At 43.6% G+C, this 22,806-nt stretch overlaps 1 protein-coding gene across 1 annotated transcript in view; it reads right to left on the reverse strand.

Annotated features, from left to right (window-relative positions):
• Nucleotides 1-3,902: 3,902 nt before the first annotated feature.
• The window catches only part of STX8 (syntaxin 8), a 130,560-nt gene continuing 111,656 nt past the window's right edge, over nt 3,903-22,806 (reverse strand). Inside the window, exon 8 of the mRNA XM_053293541.1 lies at nt 3,903-4,824. Within this exon, the coding sequence (XP_053149516.1) occupies nt 4,760-4,824 (65 nt within the window). The 3' untranslated portion in view covers nt 3,903-4,759. The remainder of the gene's footprint in view (nt 4,825-22,806) is intronic.

A 22,806-nucleotide genomic window follows, 5' to 3' on the forward strand; every position in this document is an offset into this window, starting at 1 on the left:
GTAATGAATCCTCATAGGGATTCAGTATGAGGAAAAGTCTTTACACACCAAAGATTCTAAACAATTTTGCTCCCTAGCTCCACTTCCACAAGGGCTAAAACTTAGCTTTAAAAAAAAAAAGAAAGCTGGGAATGGGGGGGAATGAATAAGGGAAACTTGAATGTGGAATCGATTCTGGGGAGATTCGACCAGAGTTTGAATTTGGCCAAGGGTGACTGGGCAGATTCGTTTCAATATTGAATCACTAAAATCAAATCTATTCACACATTAGGGATGTGCATGGAACCGGTCCGGAGGCCCTTTATGGGCCTCCGAACCAGTTCGAAGAATGGTGGTTCTGCAAGTTCGATGCCGGAGAGCTCTCCTTTAAGGGTGGGGGAGGGTGCACTTACCCCTCCCGCTGCTTTCCCCCCGCCGGTGCTCCGTTATTTGCCAAATCCATGGGGGCGGCAGCATAAATGCCTGCCGCCCCTTCCCCCATTCATGGCCGGAAATTGGCGGAAGTATGGGCTGCACGTTATTTTGCAAATAACAGAATGCCGGTGGAGGGAAAGCGGTGGGAGGGGTAAGTGCACCCTCCTCCACCCTTACAGGGAGACACTCCCCCGGGCGTCGAACCATACCTCCGCGGTTCTGTGCACACCACTATCACCCATCCCTATTACATTACTTCAGTAATCATATGTCAGTGCTAAATATTATGTAAATAATGACTATAATGTTGCCTTTATAAAATGCGCACTAGCATTATGATTCACTAATGCTTTTCAACATATGCGGGATACCCAGAAAAGCGAGAGGTGGCTTTGAAAAATCTCTCTTGATGAGCAAGCCTACATTTCTGGAAATGAAGCATAACTTATTCTAACTGAAATGTAAAAGAAAATCAAACAAAACTTTAAAAAAAAATTAGCACTGTTTTGATTTGAATCTATTGGGTATATCAAAATCCAAGTTTCACTGGTGAAAATCTGGTATCACATTAACAAGGCTAGCAGCTGTTCCCTATAAGTCCTGAAGTCCTAATAGACTGGACTAGCATTTTATCACTTTCCAGAACATGCAGCAAAGATCCTGTTCTCTCAGCATCTCCTGATAGCAATAAGTCAATCGGCTATGGGCAGGATCATTTCCACCTGGCCCCAATTCAAAAGGGAAGGTTCTTTAGCAAAGCCATGGAAAGGAGGTTGCAAAGACATGAAGGGAGACCCAGAAACATGCAAAGGAACAGCGGTCCTGTTACTTTCCCAAGGAAAGGAAGGGGCTCTCTGTTAGGGATGTGCAAATTGATTTGTACCCGAATCTAGATGATTCGGGTGATTTGGAGACAAAACAAATCACCCCTGTGGTCCATTGGCTAGATTCGGATCCAAATCGAATCACGCCTGATTCGATTCAAATTGATTCGAGATTTGGATCCCTCCTATTAATTTCCCTAGATTCCCACCTTTCATTTTTTTAAAAAGCTAAGCTCTAGCCCTTGTAGAAGTGGAGTTATGGAACAAAATGTGTGGTCACTATTTTTCAAGTTTTGGGATTCTTTGGTGTATAACAACTTTACCTCAATGAATCCCTGAGGATTCATTATACACCTTCATTTCTTCTATTCATTTTGACTGTCTTTTGGACAGTGGAACATAGGAAGCTGCCATATACTGAGTCAGACCATTGGTCTATCTAGCTCAGTATTGTCTTCACAGACTGACAGCGGCTTCTCCAAGGTTGCAGGCAGGAATCTCTCTCAGCCCTATCTTGGAGATACCAAGGACGGAACTTGGAACCTTCTGACACTCTTCCCAGAATGGCTGCATCCCCTGAGGGGAATATCTGGCAGTGCTCACACTTCTAGTATCCCATTCATTTGTAACCAGGGCAGGCCCTGCTTAGCTAAGGGGACAAGTCATGCTTGCTACCACAAGGCCAGCTCTCCTCCCATGACAGTGCCAACTGTCAACTGTCATATGCCAACTACACCCCCCTCCCACCCGCAAGGCACTGGGGTACTACTCAATTTATGTTCTAGGTTTTTTTTCCCCAAGTGTTTAGGCTCTTTGGTGTCTAATAACCTTTCTACATAATGAATCCCAATGAGGATTCTTTACACAGCAAAGAGTCTAAACACCTCAAAAATTCCTAAAATATAAACTGAGTATGCAGCGGTTTGTGGGTTGGAGGGTAGTTGGAACATGGGATGCCACTAATTCCCCATCCCCACCGGCAAAGCAGTGAGGTCAAAATGAACAGAAGATATGAAGGTGTGTAATGAAGACACAAAAGAATCTAAACACTTCAAAAATACCTTAAAAATAAATTGAGTACCCCAGTGTGTGTGTGGGGGGGGGGGGTGTGTGTAATTGACAGTTGGCAGTTGACAGTTGGCACTGTCCAGTGATAGCTGAAATGAACAGAAGAAACTAAGGCGTATAATGAATCCTCATAGGGATTCATTATGAGAAAAAGTTATTAAACACCAAAGAATCTAAACATTTCAATATTATTAAGAATTAAAATGAGTACCCCACTACCTTGCAGGTGGGGGGGTTGTAATTGACAGTTGACAGTTGGCACTGTCCAATGACAGTCAAAATGAACAGAAGAAATGAAGGTGTGCAATGAATCCTCATAGGGATTCATTATGAGGAAAAGTTATTATACACCAAAGAATCTGAAAACTTGAAAAATAATGACTGCACATTTTGCTCCATAACTCCACTTCTACAAGGGCTAGAACTTAGCTTTTTTAAAAAAAGGAAAGAAATAAAGCTGGAGATCTGCGTTAAGGTTAGGATATGGCAACGTCGAATCCCCATTATTTCCTATGGCGGACATGTTCAAAATCAGTAAAAACTATAATTCATTAAACAAGTGTCCCACTGCTTTGAGATTTGGGTGGTAGGTGGCACCCATGGGGACCTACCTAACCCCCGAATCCGAATTGAAACAAAGCAAATACAAATAGAATCTGGGGTGATTTGCGGGGGTTAGATTTGTTTAGGGCACAAATAGAATTGTGCACATCCCTACTCTCTGTGACCCATCAGCTTTGCTGGCCATTTCTGACAACTGCAGAGGCTGTCACATGGCCCCCAATATGGCTATATCAAAGTACACCCCATGGCTGACAGCCTAACAAAGCATGTGTGTTAAGAGGCTCTGTGGAGATGTGATGATGTGTGATGTGTTCCTCTTTTATAGAGTGCTTCTGAAGCATGGGCAGAGCTGGGAAGTTCCAGCCAGCACTGAGCAAAAGTGTGTGCAGAGGACCAGGCAAGTCGCACACTTGCCCTGATTGCATCCCTGCAGAACCTTCCTCATGCATGTACTTAAGAGTGTCAGTAGTACTTGTTCACTCACCTTGTTTTTGCTAGTCAGATGCAACACTTCTGTGGGACAAAGCTCTAGTCACAGAGAAAGGTTTCTAGAAGAGATTAAATGGGTAAGGATAGTTTATACCTAGGGATCAATTCACATGACGATCCTTGACTGCATATGTAGCTACCCACTCCGCTCCTTCCAAACGGTTATGTGGAAGACCTCTTGGTTTGAACTAGACCCTCTCATCTTTGCACTACCATCATCCATCCTCAAACACTGGACCCCAGTTTTGCTACTTCCTCTAACATTGGAGAGGCCACATGCTCTTGAGAGCAGCATTAACTGTGCAGAAGGGTTCTCATGACTGCTTTCCATATTGTGCTGGAGGTGGGCATGCAAGTCCGAATGCAGGTTTTGTTTTTTCTACTGACTGAGTTGTCAACCAGGATCAGAACTGGCTGACCAAAAGAGCCATTAAGCACAAAGAAATGGAAGTTTTCAACATTTTCTGAGTTTTAAGTTTTCGTGAACTGCAAGAGAACAACAAAAAAGTCATGGCAGAGAAGAAAGAGATATGCCCATAAAAATAATGTCGAAATGAAGTGGCTTTTATTCAGTCTTCTTATTGTGCTATCAATCAAGTTGGCACATATATAGCAAAATAATGATTTCTGCAGAGGAATGAACATTAAAATAGTGGCAATTTTGAAATTGCCAATCTTTTCCATCTATTTTCAGAACTAGAAAAAAACAGATTTTGGAGTTATTTATAGTAATGATGTTGCTTCCCTGCTATTAGTGTATTAAGGGAAAGACCACACAGCAGAGCATGAAGTGTCAGATTCTGCATTTTGGGATGAAAACATCATCTGCCTTTCCAGCCAATACCTATTTGCTATTGTCTATGTAGACCGACAGCAGTAGTTGTGCCTTGTCTCCAGACAAACGTGACCTGGGATTTCTGTGCATTTGAAAGGTGCCTGAAAATACCTGTTTGCAGTTCTGTCCTTGGCTCAGAGCTGCTGTTTGCCCTGAACCAATCCACTGGCATCTCACCCACTATTAAAACATATGCATCTTAGGTCTAAGAAATCATGTTAGAAAGAAAACCCTTATACTTACACCAGGCATCTCTAGAGAACAATAGTAGATTCTACCTTGCTCTCTGAAGAAAAGGGAAAGCTAATCAGACTGACAGCACTTCAATAACGATGGCTTCTTTGCAATTAATGGCATTTATGCTTTGATGTCATTGGGAGATCAGTCTCCTTCTAGGTATATCTTTGAAAATACAGTGATGCAGAATAAAACCCTGCCATGTGGATCTGTCAGTATACTCAGAATGGAGCAAATGCAGTCAAGTCCACAGAATGCACCAGTGAGATGAAACTGTCCTTGCTTCAGAGTGCTGTTGACACCCTGCCACCATCAATCTCTCCACAGATTATTTTGGCCATACAGCGACGACGACAATCGCAATCAGCAGCAGTACGATCACCACCATCATGCCTGCAAAGGAACACACATATCTAAATTATCTTTTAATTAACTTAAGATCTAAAATAAAAATATTTCCTCGAGCATTTAAGAAAGAATCCATGCCACTGTTGGTTAAAAATAGTCTTTATATTACGCTGGTAGCATGGGAATTGCTGCAATGTAGGTCCTTCCCAGGCTGCAAGGATGATAATAATAATAATAATAATAATAATAATAATAATAATAATAATAATTATTATTATTATTATTATTATTATTATTATTATTATTATTATTATTCAATTTCTATACCGCCCTTCCAAAAATGGCTCAGGGCGGTTTACTCAGGGAAATAACAAACAAATAAGATGGAATGTAAGAACGGGATCTATGGTACAGTATACAAATTCAACTGCTTTTAGCCAAGGACTTTGCCAAGCTGCGTTCACTCAGCCTTAATTCCCTATGTGAAATAGACACAATAATTATCTACCTCTAACAGGGATTATGTGATTTTCAAGTCAGAATAAATGTTATACGAGCTATTTTACATGCAAAGTGCCATGTACAAATTATCATGGGGGGGGGGAGAGAAAGACGTGCAGAATGTCTTTGTTCTCAAACAACCCAGGTACCCATATGCCAATATGATTTTAGCTTGCAAATTGTAATTAACTGATCATCTGGAACTGGTGGTGGAGAAAAGCTTCCTGGAGAAAAGCTTCCAGAAGAAAACCAGAAACTACCCCAGACAAGTGCTTGTCTGGAAATCCACAAACATTTCAGGACCCCCAAACCATGCCACTGAGGTCCCACAGAGTGTTTTTTCAACCCCTGCAGGACAGAGTCAAACTATCTTGTGGCCACAGACGCATGAGGGAGAAAGCCTGTTCTGCTGAGCAGAGACAAATAAAGCAGCTTGCAAGCAGGAGATGGCTGCAACTTGTGTAATCACTGTCGCAGCCGGCCCACATTGGGGAGATTAGAACACTTGGCAGAGCCTAATGGAGAGCATCACAGTCCCATACTTCTCACTCCAAAGTCTCTTGCCCACTGGCTTCCTCTCAGAACGAATCATCTTTTCTATGATTTAACATGTTTTCCCAGACACCCCCAACATGAGTATTTCCTCACGACACTGCTCAGAGTTGGGGCTTCCCTTCCGTAGGGCTCGCTAACAGAGGTCTATACTCAGCCACTCCCAATAGGTGCATGTCCAGTGCTCAACTTAAAAAAAAATAAATCAAAACCATCACACCCACAACTACCTCTCCACACTGGAAAAGTGGTACCATGTTTGCTGTACAGAATTATTCCCGTTTTTATGCAAGAAGCATGTGCCTGCTACCACACTGCTAGAGCTTTTTTGCCATGAAGAGGATCAAATAATAAAGATTCAGTTCCAAGACTCAAATGGATCCTGAGCTGGAGCAAGCTATTCATCAGCCTCTGTTTCCCACAGAAAAAGACAACAGACTGTTGCTTCTGATTATAGGTCTTCTAGACAAAACAGCGTCAGCGAAGATGACAAAGAAAACCAGAATGTCAAACTTCTATGACATTTGTGTTTCATAGAAGATGACATACAAATTCCAGTTTGTAGAAAGCATCAACATATGTTTATGGCTGCTTGCTAGTAGTGAGAGAGCTGGTGCAGCACGGGGGCTAAGAGACAGTGCTACACATTAGGAAGTCTCCAGCTTGAATCTTGCCTCTGCCATGAACTCAGACTTGCAACATGAAGGGGCAATATTGACCTTCCTTACAAGGATGTTGAAGAGTCATGTCAAGATTACTCATGTGCTGTACTTGGAGCATGTAAAACAGGTATATAAATGCTAAAAAGCCCCTGGTGGTGCAGTGGTAAAACTGCCGCCCTGTAACCAGAAGGTTACAAGTTCAATCCTGACCAGGGGCTCAAGGTTGACTCAGCCTTCCATCCTTCCGAGGTCGGTAAAATGAGTACCCAGAATGTTGGGGGGCAATATGCTAAATCATTGTAAACCGCTTAGAAAGCTCTGGCTATAGAGCGGTATATAAATGTAAGTGCTATTGCTATTGCTAAGTGCTAAATATAATTTATCTTTATAATAGTCGGTTGGGCTGTAGAGACATGAAGGGCTGAATCCGGAAAAAATAAAACCCTTCAGCAGATGTGTATGAGTTCTGCTTGTATCGCACATAAACCAAAGCCACAGTAGTGCTATTACTTTAAAAAAGAAAATGCAATACCTGTCTACTGTTCCATTTCCCAGGAGCTCCAGAGTTAATTAATGGCTTTGAGAAGCTCATTTTTAGATCTATTTTCTTCTACTTCTCACACAGTGCAAAACTGTGCATTTAGATGACTTATTTGAACATGGCAGTTCATGTTCAAGAGCTCATTTTAAAAGCTTCTTGAAGGACAGTTTTTGCTGGACATGAAATGAACACTTTTTGAACACTTCAAACTATTTGCTTGGTGGGTTTTGTTTTGTTAGCAAGGAACTACCACTTTAAAATAAACAGGTGACATTGACGTCGTTAGAAAAGAGTCCCTTGATATAGGCCAGCCTCTTGACAGGGAAGGGATCTCATATTTCAGTAATGGATATCATTCAGGGAGGTTTGGGGACTTTAAAAACCATGTTCAGGAAGGAGAAGCATGCCTTGTGCCAAATCGATCTGGGCAGAAACACAGGTCAGTCATGTGAGGGCCAAACCTGCAAGCTGAATGTGGTGCAGCCTCGACGTGGCTTCCCTCATCGGTGAGAACGAGGCCTTCGAGCCAAAGTACATGGGATGCAGGAGGTCCACAGTGGCCTCTCCTGCCCTCTTCTTCTGCAAGATTTTGCCAATGAAAAAGCCACCCCACCCTGAAGGAGGCTATTTGCCATGCTGGGGTGGGGGTGGGGGGGACAGAACAGTAACAGTATCTTTCCCCCAAGGAGGCAAGCAGCAGTTTTGCATTCACAGTTATGAGTTATAGCAGAAAAACTGTGGGGGGGGGGTTCAATACTCCCTTCCACAGCACCACTATTGTGATCCAGTTTGGAACTGCCTGGAGCTGCTTGTAAGTAAAAATTAAAGTCAGAAGTGGGGTTAAAGGATCATTTCCTACATCATGTGTAGCTGGGCCCTTAGTTATGTTGCTTATTTTGAAAGGTAGTCTGCCTATATCACTTATATGTACCAAAAAGCACAGTGTTGCATGAGTGAGAGAAAAACTTAGCAGAGAAAGAATAAGGATAAATTAGGAAACTAAAATATATTCAATTTATTTGATAAGTTTCTGCTGCACTAGTCATAAAAGGTAAAAATCCTATGTCATTTCATTTCTAGAGTCTATAAATTAATTTAAAGTCGTCATTATTATTATTATTATTACTACATTTATATCCCGCTCTTCCTCCAAGGAGCCCAGAGAGGTGTACTACATACTTAAGTTTCTCTTTCACAACAACCCTGTGAAGTAGGCTAGGCTGAGAGAGAAGTGACTGGCCCAGAGTCACCCAGCTAGTATTATGGCTGAATGGGGATTTGAACTCAGGTCTCCCCGGTCCTAGTCCAGCACTCTAACCACTACACCACACTGGCTCTGTTGTCATTAGACAACAGACACAGGATTTGTGGAGAGTACACTGCTCATTCAGGACACATTAAGAAATTTGCATACTTTTTCTCTGAAAACCGTCAAAAAATTATTTAATAAGAGACAGAATTGCTGAACTGTAAGAGAAGGAGAAATGAGGAGGGATAAGTTTCAAATCCAGAGGGGAAAGCCATACTAGCATAGATGGATGGAAAAAGAGCAAAACTAAAATCCCTGTCTAGAGAGAAAACAGCCTAAAAAAAGGCCATTACTTTCATGGTGACTGAAATGAAGCGTCCAAAGAAAATATGCAAAGTTGTGCATAGCAAATGTAAACATAAATGCACCTCAGAGATGACTCAGTTGTTTAGGTCTATTTTACTCACTCATACAGGCACTGTCTCCAGCACTGCAGGACTTCCAAGAGCCAGAGCCCTGCCCAGCTTTCGGAAACCACGGAAGACCAGCATAAAAGTATTTGACTGCAATGGTTAAGCAAGTGGGGGTGGGGGGAAGCATGCACAAGAGTGCATGTGTAGTCCAAAACAAGACATTAATTAAAATAATAATAATAATCAGACCGCGAGACGAGTTTTCAGCTGCAAGTCACTCTACTCACATCCCACCATTTCTCCTGTTGCCCTTAAGAAAACATTTTCTCCTCGTAAAGCTGTACAGGATACCCTTCTTCCTTCCTGACCTTTTCCTGCTGGGAAGTAGGGCTGGGCATCCCACTTGTCTTGCATGAAGACCACTTCAGCCAAAACCCCATGCTCTTAAGGTGGCTCATTGGTAACTACGCTCCTGATGCTACATTTGCCCTTCTAGAGAGACAGTCTTTCACGAGCTTTGTGGCAGCCTGGCTCTCTGGCTTGTGTGATGGTGTCAGCATGAAGTAGTGCCACTGCACACATGCCCTCCTGCCATAAAGAAACAGACAGATTGTTGCTTTTGACTTCCTTCTTCGTGTTTACAGCTTGGAAAACCATGTTGACAATTTTGTATCTCCGCTTTAGTACCATGATCTGTGGCATCTATGAACAGAAACCAAGAGCTGGCTGGGGGGGAGCAGCTGTAGGGAGACTCAGAAAGTCACATATTTGGTTGACTTTGAAGACAAATGGACCAGCTGATCAAGTTCAGTTCCTGAAGAATCATGTTGGGGGAGTTATCACTCTTAGCAACTGCCTCCTCCTCCATGCCCTACTGCAGTTACTAAGATCAACTAAGCAATTCCTCTCTTATGACTTGCGTGTGTGTGTGTGTGTGTGTGTGTGTGTGTGTGTGTGTGTGTGTGTATCACATTTACTTGTATTTTACACATGAGACACTGAGGCTGAGACAGAGTGATCTGCCAAAACCAAACCTATAAAGAATTTAGATCTCCCAGAACAGGTTTGGGACCTAAGATCACACTGGTTCAAATCTGTGATTAAGAAGATAGACCAAGTATTCAAGGTTTGTAACTCTTGTTACAAAACCAGATGTACAAATGTGCTTATACAATATAAATGGTAATTTATACTTTCGCAAGTACAGATAACAGCACCTGAGATGTTAGAATCCTAAAATCCCAGTTTTTATGCAGCAAGTTTTGTGGACCACAATTGCAAAGTAAAGTGCACAGCAGTGGCATTTCCTGAGAGAGTCCATAACTCTCCCCCACAATTGTAGATATTTTATTGAAAAGTCAGTCTTATGATTGTGGGTATGCATTATCAGTGCATCCCAGTGACAGGGTCCTGTCAAAGCTAACATGCTACACAAGGAGGCTTGCAGGTGAGCCCGGTGGTTTACAAGCGGCTAACCCGTTTGAGAAGCCCTCCCCTTAGCCCAGGTTAGCGGAGCGAGCGCTCTGCTAACCAGGGTTAACGGATTGTGTGCTGCTGCGGCATGGCTCAGCAACTCATGAGGAGACCCCCGACCGGGAGGCTAAAAAGCAGCCTCCCAGCTCAGAGGTCTCTCCAGCATGCTCTGCACTCTCGCGCAGGGCATGCTGGAACTTCCAGGGGCCGCGTGGCCCCCGAACTCCCAAGCCCCCACCGGCTCCGTTATGGACCTGGCAGTTGTGTGGGTGGCCGATCCGGCCACCCAGGCAGGGCTTGCTAAACGTCTGCGGGAAGAGTGGGCTTAGCCTGCTTGCCCCACAAACCCTTTCAAAGTGGGTCTCACTGATTGTGAGACCTGCCTCAAGGTATTGGCAGCAAGTTATTATTTCTCCTTGTGTAAAAAGTGGCAGGAACCATGATGTCTTATGTACTGCTAATACATTTCCAGAGTCAACAGAAGCTTTCCAGAGTCAACAGAACCAAGGCTAGAAATTTTCACAACACAATTCAACTAACATGCACTGAACCACAGAAAATCTCTCCAAGTGGATTCTTCCAGCCTTTAGCCAGATCAATCTGAAGTTAACCATCAGCCTGGTTAATCCACTTCTCTTTCAGGTATTCATATTTCAGAATCATATTAACTATAAACTGCAATCTCAATTAATGGTTGAGCCCCTCCAAAACACCAAAAGACACAAACAGTAACAATTACTAGGAAATCTCAAATGCTGTCACAGAATAATGGTGCAATATGTTCCCCATATCTGAACTGCCATATCTCCTTCATTTTTATTCAAAATGCTAAATGACATTGTAGCAAATAAGAAAAAAATAGCCATGACTTCCAACTCAAAATACATTATGCTAGTGCTTCCTGTTGCTGATAAAGCGTGTACATTAAAAAAAACAAAAACTGTGGTAGGCATGGTATATGCAAACACAAATATGAGACAGCCTCTGCCCAGAAGGATTAGAACCTGCCTCTTTGAGCTAATATATTTCACTGATTAGCTATAAATGAGAGAAAAGTTTCATTCTTTTACAAAAGCCCCTGGATTTGTTTTTCGAATTTACACCTGACACCCATTTCTACAGAGTAATACGAAATATGTGTAGGGAAAATGCAGTTTCAGAACTTCCACAAGGAGATTATCGGACAGTTAGCAGAAAACTTCTGTTTCTTCTAATCCACTGAGTCTGGCTGGCAAAGCAGAAGAAGGGAAAATAAAGTGGAGAAGAAAAGTCCACAAGAATTCCTGTATGTCAAACTCTGTCAGAAAAAGTGTGCAACGAGTTTCATTCCAAAATGTTTATTGTCTCTATGATGAAATATTCCCCAGAGTTTATGGTCCCAAACCACATGCACAATCCAACTGAATGAGAGGAAATGAGATAAGTGTTTCCCCTCATCTATCATTGTTAGACCTCCATTTCTGGTTCTTTATTTTATTTTATTTTTTAAATCTGTTGCTACTTTTCTAAAAGAGAAATCAGTGCCAGATAATATACTTGGCTATTTCCAAGTGGAATTTCAAAGACTTTCCATGTTTCTTCCAGAAAGCAGAGTTGTTACAGCCTCCATTTGTGAGCAAGCCTCACCAGACCAAGGACTGCTTACTTTGAGCATACAGTATTTTGAAACATTTCCATCTACGCTCTGGTCCAGTAAAAGGATTATTACTTGTCCCACCTTACATAGACTTTCCAATCCCACCTTTAGCCTTGCAAAATCTCCAGAATCATGTTTGGACAACCCAGCTCAGGGGTGCTTATGAATACTATCTGAGGGAGCCCTGCTACTTTTAAAGATGATGATGATGATGTTGATGATGATGATGATGATGATGACGCAGAAGAAGAAAACAAGCACCAAACAAAGACACTTAAATAAAGGGAATGCTTGCTGATGATGTCACAACTGTTGTGGGAAAGGCGTCATTTCAAAGCATCACAGATGTAAGGTGCTTTCATTGATGTCTGAATGAGTAAAGACCTGAGCATGCATGGCAATATTTGCTGAATACAGCCAATAATGCAGAAATGGCAAGTGCAGTCATGCTAGGGACACAGGAAGCTGTCATACACCAAGTCAGACCACTGGTCCATCCAGCTCAGGATTGTCCACACAGACCAGAAGCGGCTTCTCCAAAGTTGTAGGCAGGAATCTCTCGAGATGCCAGGGAGGGAACTTGGAACCTTATGCATGCAGATACTCTTTCCAGAGCTGGCCCATTCCCTAAGGGAAATATCTCACCTTACATGTAGTCTTGCATTCAAATGCAAACCAGGGTAGACCCTTTGCTTAGCATGCTTAAATCCACTGGAGTCCCTGCAATCACTCTCTCAGCACTTTTCCTCCAGGAGAAGGGGCTGGGAGCAGAAAATCCCCACCTTTGGAAAGGGGGAGGGGGCTCTTCCACCTCTCATATGCTGGGCATGGAAACTGATGCCTCAACAATAATCTTGAGGCACAGGAAACAGCATGGCTTCTCACAATGCTCCACTGAGGCCAAGGCCCAGAAGCCTTGAGGCTACGACCTGAGCACCATCCCTCTGCAGCTAGGAACATTGGCCAGCATTAGACAGACGTGTACATGCACTTTCCTCAGATCACCATAAATGGGAGTTTTCCTGAGAGTAAGAGAGAATGTGAGCGCCTATTATTCTGCAAAGATGAGAGATAGAGATCCCCCATCCTATTTTTCTTGGGAGTGAAAATAACTCATGTTAGGAATAACTGCCTTTCGCCAAGCCGAAACCCTGTTTGTGGGTATCCCAGGCAGAATAAGGACTTTTAGGTCCAGATTCGTGCTACCAGAGACTAGAGAGAAAAAGATATTTTTGCATGGAATGCAAGTGAAGGTTGGTATCTATGCCCCACTCCCCTGCTTGATAACAAAGGGCTGAACAGGTCTTTGAAGTATCAATGACCAGGGAAGACCTTCAAGGATATTATTACCTGCAACAGCAATTAGGAATAGTAGGCATAAGAACATAAGAACAGCCCTGCTGGATCAGGCCCAAGGCCCACCTAGTCCAGCATCCTGTTTCATACAGTGGCCCACCAGATGCTACTGGAAGTTTACAGGCAGCAGTTGAGAGCATGCCCTCTCTCTTGCTGTTACTCCCCTGCAACTGGTACTCAGAGGCATCCTGCCTGTGAGGCTCGAGGTGGCCTATAGCCCTCCGACTAATAGTCGTTGATAGACCTCTCCTCCATGAAGTTATCCAAACCCTTCTTAAAGCCATTCAGGTTGTTGGCTGTCACCACATCTTGGAACAGAGAATTCCACAAATTGATTATGTGTTGTGTGGAAAAGTACCTCCATTTGCTGGTCCAAAATTTCCTGGCCATCAATGTCATGGGATGACCCCTGGTTCTAGTGTTATGTGAGAGGGAGAAGACTTTCTCTCTGTCCACTTTCTCCACACCATGCATGATTTTATAGACCTCTATCATGTCTCCCCGCAGTAATCTTTTTTTCTAAATTAAATAGCCCCAGGTGTTGTAGCCTTGCCTCATAAGAAAGGTGCTCTAGGCCCCTGATCATCTTGGTTGTCCTATTCTGCACCTTTTCCAGTTCTACAATGTCCTTTTTTTAGATGTGGTGACCAGTATACGCAGTACTCCAGGTGTGGCTGCACCATAGTTTTATTATGGGCATTATAATATTAGCAGTTTTATTTTCAATCCCCTTCCTAATGATCTCTAGCATGGAATTAGCCTTTTTCACAGCTGCCGCACATTGAGTCGACACTTTCAACGAGCTGCCCACCATGACCCCAAGATACCTCTCCTCATCAATCACCGACAGCTCAGATCCCATCAACATATACTTGAAGTTGGGGGTTTTCGTCCCAATGTGCATCACTTTACAATTGCCAACATTGAACCGCATTTGCCATTTTGTTGCCCACTTGCCCAGTTTGGAGAGATCCTTTTAGAGCTCCTCACAATCAGTTGTGGATTTCACTAGCCAAAAGAGTTTAGTATCGTCTGCAAATTTGGCCACCTCACTGCTTACTCCTGCTTCTAGATCATTTAGGAATCAATTAAAAAGCACCGGTCCCAGTACAGATCCCTGGGGGACCCCCATTTCTTTCTTCCCTCCATTGTGAAAACTCTCCATTTGTTCCTACCCTTGGTTTCCTGTCTTTCAACCAGTTAGCAATCCACACATGTACTTGTCCCCTTATCCCATGACCACTAAGTTTCCTCAGGAGTCTTTGATGAGGAACTTTGGAAGTCCAGGTATACTAGGTCAACTAGATCATGTTGATCCACACACTTGTTGACACTCTCAAAGAACTCCAAAAGGTTTGTGAGGCAAGATTTACCTTTGCAGAAGCCATGCTGGTTCTCTCCCAGCAGGTCCTGTTCTTCTATGTGCTTTAAAATCTTATCCTTGAGGATGCTTTCCATCAATTTGCCAGGAATGGACGTTAAGGTAACCGGCCTGTAAGTTCCTGGATCATCCCTGGATCTGGTTTTGAAAATGGGTCTTACATTTGCTACTATCCAGTCCTCCGGTACAGAGCCTGATTGCAGGGATAAGTTATATATTTTTGCAAGGAGATCGGCAATTTCACATTTGAGTTCTTTGAGGATTCTTGGATGGATGATATACGGCCCTTGCTAGTTCTGTTTTTCCAGACATCTCTTGTCACTTCTATCTGACTCAGTTCTTTAGCCTCCATCCTCGAAAAGCCTGGTTCAGGAACAGGTATATGCTCAGTATCCTCTGCCGTGAAGATGGACGCAAAGAACTCTTTTAGCTTTTCTGCAACCTCCATATCCTCCGTAATAATCCCTTTCACTCCCTCATTGTCTAATGGTCTGGGCATATGCTGAAAGACCCCTGGTTAACTAAATGTAACCATAGAAACTATTCCTCATGCAAAGCAATTTCCTCTCAGGCATGAACGAGATCTCCTACTACAGTGAGGGAAATAAGTATTTGATCCCCTGCTGATTTTGTCCGTTTGCCCTCTGACACAGAAATGACCAGGCTATAATTGGAATGGTAGGTTTATTGTAGCTGTGAGAGACAGAATAACAACAAACAAACCCTCAAAAGCCCAGTGCCCAAAAGTCAGCGATGGATTTGCATTGTAGTGAGGGAAATAAGTATTCGATCCCTTCACAAAAGATGTCTTAGTACTTGGTGGCAAAACCCTTGTTGGCAATCACAGAGGTCAGACGTTTCTTGTAGTTGGCCACCAGGTTTGCACACAACCCAGGAGGGATGTTGTCCCACTCCTCTTTGCAGATCCTCTCCAAGTCAGAAAGGTTTCGAGGCTGATGTTGGGCAACCCGAACCTTCAGCTCCCTCCACAGATTTTCTATGGGATTAAGGTCTGGAGACTGGCTGGGCCACTCCAGGACCTTCATGTGCTTCTTCTTGAGCCACTCCTTTGTTGCCTTGGCTGTGTGTTTTGGGTCATTGTCATGCTGGAATACCCATCCACGACCCATTCTCAATGCCCTGGCTGAGGGAAGGAGGTGCTCACCCAAGATCTGACGGTACATGGTCCCGTCCATCGTCCCTTCGATGCGGTGAAGGTGTCCTGTCCCCTTAGCAGAAAAACACCCCCAAAGCATAATGTGTCCACCTCCATGTTTGACGGTGGGGATGGTGTTCTTGGGCTCATAGGCACCATTCCTCCTCCTCCACACACGGCGAGTTGAGTTGATGCCAAAGAGCTTGATTTTGGTCTCATCTGACCACAACACTTTCGCTCAGTTCTCCTCTGGATCATTCAGATGTGCATTGGCAAACTGCAGACGGGCCTGTACATGTGCTGCCTTGAGCAGGGGGACCTTGCGGGCACTGCAAGATTTCAGTCCTTCACGGCGTAGTGTGTTACCAATTGTTTTCTTGGTGACTGTAGTTCCAGCTGCCCTGAGATCATTGACAAGTTCCCCCCGTGTAGTTCTGGGCTGCTTTGTCACCGTTCTCATGATCATTGCAACTCCACGAGGTGAGATCTTGCATGGAGCCCCAGACCGAGGGAGATTGACAGTTGTTTTGTGTTTCTTCCATTTGCGAGTTATCGTGCCAACTGTAGTCACCTTCTCGCCAAGCTGCTTGGCGATAGTCTTGTAGCCCAGTCCAGCCTTGTGCAGGTCTACAACCTTGTCCCTGACATCCTTCGACAGCTCTTTGGTCTTGGGCATGGTGGTGAGTTTGGAAGCTGAGTAATTGCTTGCTTCTATGGACAGGTGTCTTTTATACAGGTACTGTAACAAGCTAGGATTAGGAGCACTCCCTTACAGAGGGTGTTCCTCATCTCAGCTCGTTACCTGCATATAGTGAAAAGACACCTGGGAGCCTGAAATCTTGCTGGTTGATAGGGGATCGAATACTTGTTTCCCTCACTACAATGCAAATCCATCGCTGACTTTTGGGCACTGGGCTTTTGAGGGTTTGTTTGTTGTTATTCTGTCTCTCACAGCTACAATAAACCTACCATTCCAATTATAGCCTGGTCATTTCTGTGTCAGAGGGCAAATGGACAAAATCAGCAGGGGATCAAATACTTATTTCCCTCAGTGTATGTACTGAATTAGCCTTGAGGACTAAAGGTAAAGTTGTGCCATCCAGTCGCCATGTGGTTTTCTTTGGTAGACTACAGGAGGGAGTTACCATTGCCATCTCCAGCGCAGTATGAGATGATGCCTTTCAGTATCTTCCTATATCGCTGCTGCACGATATAGGTGTTTCCCATAGACTGGGAAACATACCAGCAGGGATTCGAACTGGCAACCTCTTGCTCCCTAGGCAAGTTACTTCCCTGCTGTGCCATTAGGTGGCTCCTTGAGGACTAGAGCCTTGCAAATGAATCAAGCCCTGAGGATCAGAAACCAGTGACTTAATCAAAACCTAAAACCACCACAAACCCCTGGTACCTCAGCTAACCTGAATCTCCAAGACAACAGGCACCAAGGAATCAGCCTCTTCAGCGCCCCCCGCCCCACAACTGATTGACTGAGTAAGTGACATCGAGTTGGTGTTGACTCTTATCGACCACATAGATAGATTCTCTTTAGGATGATCTGTCTTCAACTTGGCCTTTAAGGTCTCTCAGTGGTGCATTCATTGCTGTTATAATCGAGTCCATCCACCTTGCTGCTGGTCGTCCTCTTCTTCTCTTTCCTTCAACTTTCCCCAGCATTATAGACTTCTCAAGGGAGCTGGAACTTTGCATAATGTTTCCGAAGTATGATAGTTTGAGCCTGGTCATAATAGACCAGGCTCAATATTAATATTGAGCCTCGCAATAATAGAATAGAATAATAGAACAGAACAGGCCCTACAATAATAGAATAGAAAATTAATCTTTCTTGTCCTGACCCCTCTGAATGGGAAATGAGGTGTTCAATACTCCATTCAATACTTTTGTCCTCTCCAATCAATTTGGTGAAATCACCCCACTCCCCCAAACTAGTACTCTGTACAGTTCAAGGATGTAGTTCACAGGTCTATCTGTGTAACCCATTCACGGAGCAGGTCCCAAGGACTGAGGCTGTGCCAATCTTAATTCCTTTGACCATAAACCCCTTGCAAAGCCCAGATAGAAAGTACGTTCTGTGGAGGAGTCCCAGAGATTCCCAGTTTCGAGAATTTCTGGTTCAAAAGAGCTGATTTCACCATTTTGGGTCTCTTGACCCCTCAGAAGCTACAAACCTAGCTGCCTGGAGTTTCCCCTTACCAAACGGATCTCTAACTTCTTAGTTCCAGTCAGGAAGTGTGTGTGTGTGTGTGTGTGTGTGTGTGTGTGTGTGTGTGTATTCTTCCCCATTAGTTGCTAGTTCTAGAACAGAGATCCCTTCCTCCACTTACTTACTTCCCTTTTCTGCCCTTTCCCAGTGAAAGTAGAGTCCTAGGACCCCTTAATTAATGTTTTCTGATCATGGGTATTTACAGTATGCAGTCAGAATAAAGGTTGAATGTTTTGCATTAGAAGCTTGTCTTTCCTGTTTGTATCACTCCTAGGTCTACTCTCAGGTTAGCCCTAGGACACGAGAGTCTGGCCGTACATGTTGTAACATATGAGAGAGAGAGAGAGAGAGAGAGAGTAAGTATACAGAATGTTCATCAGCACCCCCAATTGGTCAACATGATGGGCAGCCCTCTGTTGATGGTAAGGACCCACTGAGTCAGCTTTGTAACTTGAAAGCCAACCCCAATGGATAGTGTGACCCATTCCAGTTGCACAATACTTCTTCCATTGGGAACAATATCCCATATCTCAAATAGCATCTTACATAGCACATGCATTCCCCACCTCTCTATGCAAACTGCAAACCATTTTTTAAACAAATACACATGCATTTTAAAAACAATTTGATGGTTCAACAAAGGCATGCAAGTCTATACACAGATTTGAGTTCTCCTTTGTGTGCATTCTTGTGGACCAGTGTTTAGCATGCAAGTGCTCAGTCTCAGCACTCCAACTTTGCAGGTTTGTTATAACTATTCAGTGGAAGAGAATAACCACACAGACTTGAGAGAGTTAGGGCAGGTTAACACTAGCTGGTGATCTAGCAACCATGAAGCACGCTCACCAAAGTGCTCTTTGTAAGAACTGACATGGGCCTATACATGTGGCTATCATCATGATGAGCCAGGGCAACTGCATACATCATTTTGTATTTTCTTTTCTTTGTTTCTGTCTGTTATGATTTAATGTGTTATGTGTTTTTATTGTATGTTTTAATTCTCTATTGTGAGCTGCCCAGAGAACAATAAGTTATGGGGCAGCTAATAAATAAAGTTGATTATTATTATTAGGATCACGGTGGTTATGTGCACAGCATCTCCAGTGTGAGCTCAGCAATAACTGCACATGCTCCCAAGGAGCACAGTAGACTAGTGCCAGCTGGTCCCTATGGACAAATGTTCACAAGTGCAATGCGAACACTATAGAAACACTACAAGTTTCCTCTGGAACTATTGCCTTCTGTATATTCCAGCCTACAGACTAAACAGGTCTAAACATTTCAAGCAGAGAGGAAGTTAAGTTCCGATGTGCGCCATTATATCAACACCGAAATACATTATATCAGCACCACAAAGAAAACTATGGAAGAAATGAATTTTAAAAGGTCACACACTGCATTTTTTTTTAAAGGTAAAGCAAAAGGGTGGGGGAAGGGTTGTATCAGAATAGGAGGGTGGAGAGGGCTCTTTGAAAGATTAGAACCTTATGGGGCTTGTGGTCCCTAGAAGACTTTTGCATTCTTGATCACAACACGACAATGGAAGCAATTTCTCTTTGATACACTCTGTATTATTGGAATACTAAAAACATCCCTCAAGTCTGGCGCTACTCTGTTCTCTTTTACCACAACACATCTTCATCCTAATATGCTGTATTTCAAAGAGAGCAATAAACATTTCAGCATGGACTGCCTAGTCTCCTGGGTGCATATTCTCTATTTCCATCACAGCCCTGTTATCATAAATGAAATCCTTAGCCCCACTGCTGTCGTAAATCACTGTTTGGAAGACTAAGCATAAAAATCCCCAGCTACACACACGGAAATTTCCTTTTTGAATGAAAAGTTAGAAATGGGAATTTAAGATCTGCTTGCACCTCTTAGGACAAACTCCATTTTTGGTTTCAAGAAGTGGCTGCAGAGGAAACTTATAAGACATGACTGATATGTGTTCTAAACAATCAGGAACAAAGCAGCTCACAAGAGCTAAGTCTCGCCAAAAGTGTTCTTTGGAGCTGGGATTCAGATCTCATGATTCTTGAATGCTGACTCCTGATTTGTAACAATGTGGTCAGCAACCTGGCAGGAAAACTACGCTGGCTAAAGAGAGCATGTCGTAATTCACAACATAGCACAAATTATTTCTGAAATATGAACTACCTTACAGAACTCAGAGCCAAAAGAGTGGGCTGGTAAATTCTTCCTCCATACAGAAGACTTTTGCTGGGGGCGGGGTGTGTGTGTGTGAAATAGTATTCAGGGACATACACACTACTGCAAATTACATGAAGTGCCTGGTGCATGTGGGCACCCATGTATAGCTTGCATCTACACTTGTGTGGAGGAGCACATGAAAAATAATAGGATTTTTCATGGTAGATTAATGTGTGGATCTAATGGGAAAAACAAATATTGCTGAACGTACTAAGAATTAATTCTGCTCTGAGTGCTAACCACACTCTGGGTTCAGGCTTGATCAGACAATTAACAGTCATGCTGCATGGAAGAAACTGTGAGATATTTTACCAAACAAGAATAATTTTGAGCACTTCTGCTTATAAGCCCTTAGCGAAACAGCTCAAGTCTATTTAAGATATTTTAAAACCACTTTTCCATTTCAAATGTATGTAAAGTGGCATACAATAAAACCAACGGGCAGCACAGGAATCCGTGAGACAAGTTAGACATGACTAACGTATTCCGTTAATTTCAAGTAGGATAGTCTAGAGCAGGGCTGCACAACTTCTCCTGTAGCCGTTGGACTACAACTCCCATCATTCCTGAACATTGGCCACTGAGGCTGGGGATGAGGAGAGCTGTAGTCCAACACCACCTGGAGGGCTGGAATTGTGCAGCCCTGGTCTAAATGCTGACCACTGTTAAAATCGTTAGACCTCGCATTAAGCCAGCCTTAAAACAATGGCTTCTCAAAAGCTGGGGAGAATACAAAGCTCTCTGCCTGGTGCCTGAAAGGCAGCCACAGTAAGCTTCCCTAGAGGGAGAATCCCACAAGCAGAGTGCTACAGCTGAGGAGGCCCTGCCCTGCTCAGCCCCGGAAGACACAGCCTGAGTGCACAGGCAGGAACACGGGAGGGCATCTAGCTAGGAGCACATCACCTTCCACCCCACCCTTGCGGCTGCTGGAGAACGTTCCAAGCCTATATGCTGAAAGTCAGAGGGCGAGTCCTTCAACACCAAAGCAAGACCCATGCAAGAGGGACAGTGTAGCCTTCATCCCTGCCTGCCAAGTATTAATTTCCCCTTCAATAAAACCCAAGCAGCCTGGGATGCAATTTTTTCCAGGGCACACAAGTGAGGTTTTGATGAGGTATCCAAACTGATTTGTTTCAGGCAACATTCCTTCACTTCTCATTTCATCAGGGCTGAAAGAATGCATGGATCATGCCAACTTGGCTTCAAGAGTCATGGAACTGCATCTAGCCAATATGAGCTCGTGCCTTATCTTTATTAAGTTTTAATTGCATTAGGAGTTGTTGGTATTTTGTTTTTATACCATAAAACCAAAGCAGGAAAGGGGGGGGGGCTCTCTTGCTCCCCCTCCCTTCTGCTTCCCAACCCACAGCATCTGATCTGATCCTATACCTCTCTGACTCATTTTACAGGTAGATGACTTCAGCCCGATTAAGACAAAGTATATGTTATTAGATTTCATATATCCGCGGCTCCCAAGGGGAACCAACAACACATAGCCAGCTTGCTAAAGGGAAGCCCCATGTGTCCCTTCCGCCGCACACCGTCACCAGTACTCACTGCTGGGCATCTGGAGACACACTCACAAGCCTCCGGTGACCTCCTACTGGGTATCCAACCACTATTTGGAATCACTGACCCAAGTAAATCCATCTCTTAAAAATGAAGACACGTCTGCAAATTGTAGAAGAATGCAATCAGGACACATCTGGGATGCGGAAGAGCACACTGCAATTTTTTTTTAGCAGGATAAACGTGGTGCAAATGCTACACCAAGTCCAGTTTGTTCACGTCATTCATTTAAGCCTATAAATTTTATTCCAACTGCCTAACAGCTTGTAAGAGCTGTTACAAGTCTACTGACAGAATTGCTTCACGTTCACATCTCACACCTGAACGGCGTCTTGAAATAATTGGACTTAAATTGGTTTTTATGGCATCTTAAGTAACTGAAACCAGTTCTAGCCATGCATATTAGAACGTGGCCTAGGATTTGCCAAGCCTGGAGTGTTCCTGGAAACTGTGACACTAAGAGCTCCAATTCTGTGTGAAGTTTGGAGACATCAAGCAGATGCATCCGTGTGATTAGGTGCAATCTAATAAGTGCACTGAAGACATTCACACTTCTTCAGCTGGCTTTTACATGAAAAGTCAGAAAGCATTTTACCATTCAGATCCTGGAAGAGAGAATGTGGTACTTCAAGACCATTTTAAAGTTAAGTTAATGCAACACAGCGAAAGCACTGTGCAAAAGCACAGCCTTGTTTTTCAAAAAGCCGTCGCCATCACTCTGATACCTCTGAGCACAATTTGAATTCATTGCCATTTAGGCGCCATCAGTTGCCCTCCTTGAAGCTCCCCTATATTAAAGCCATCCCTCCTGATCACTTACAGTGGCTGTCTGCTACTGTGGTTAGCGCTTATCTGGACAACATTCATTTCAAAAGCAACTGAACAGCTAGCAAACGTTTGCTGCGCAACTGAGCTCCCACCCGCAGCCCCACCTCCTACACGTATCCCGATCTCATCACTTTTAAATGTCAGGACACAACACAGTTAATAATAGATCCATCTGTATCACTTGAGGCCCAAGTGGGACCAGTGGGGCTTATCAGCTTCAGCTGGCATACCAACTGCCGCCCTATCCGGACAGAGATAGCCTGGTAACAGTTATC

This window comes from Hemicordylus capensis, chromosome 2 (genome assembly GCF_027244095.1).
Source record: "Hemicordylus capensis ecotype Gifberg chromosome 2, rHemCap1.1.pri, whole genome shotgun sequence".
Taxonomy (NCBI): Eukaryota; Metazoa; Chordata; class Lepidosauria; order Squamata; family Cordylidae; genus Hemicordylus; species Hemicordylus capensis.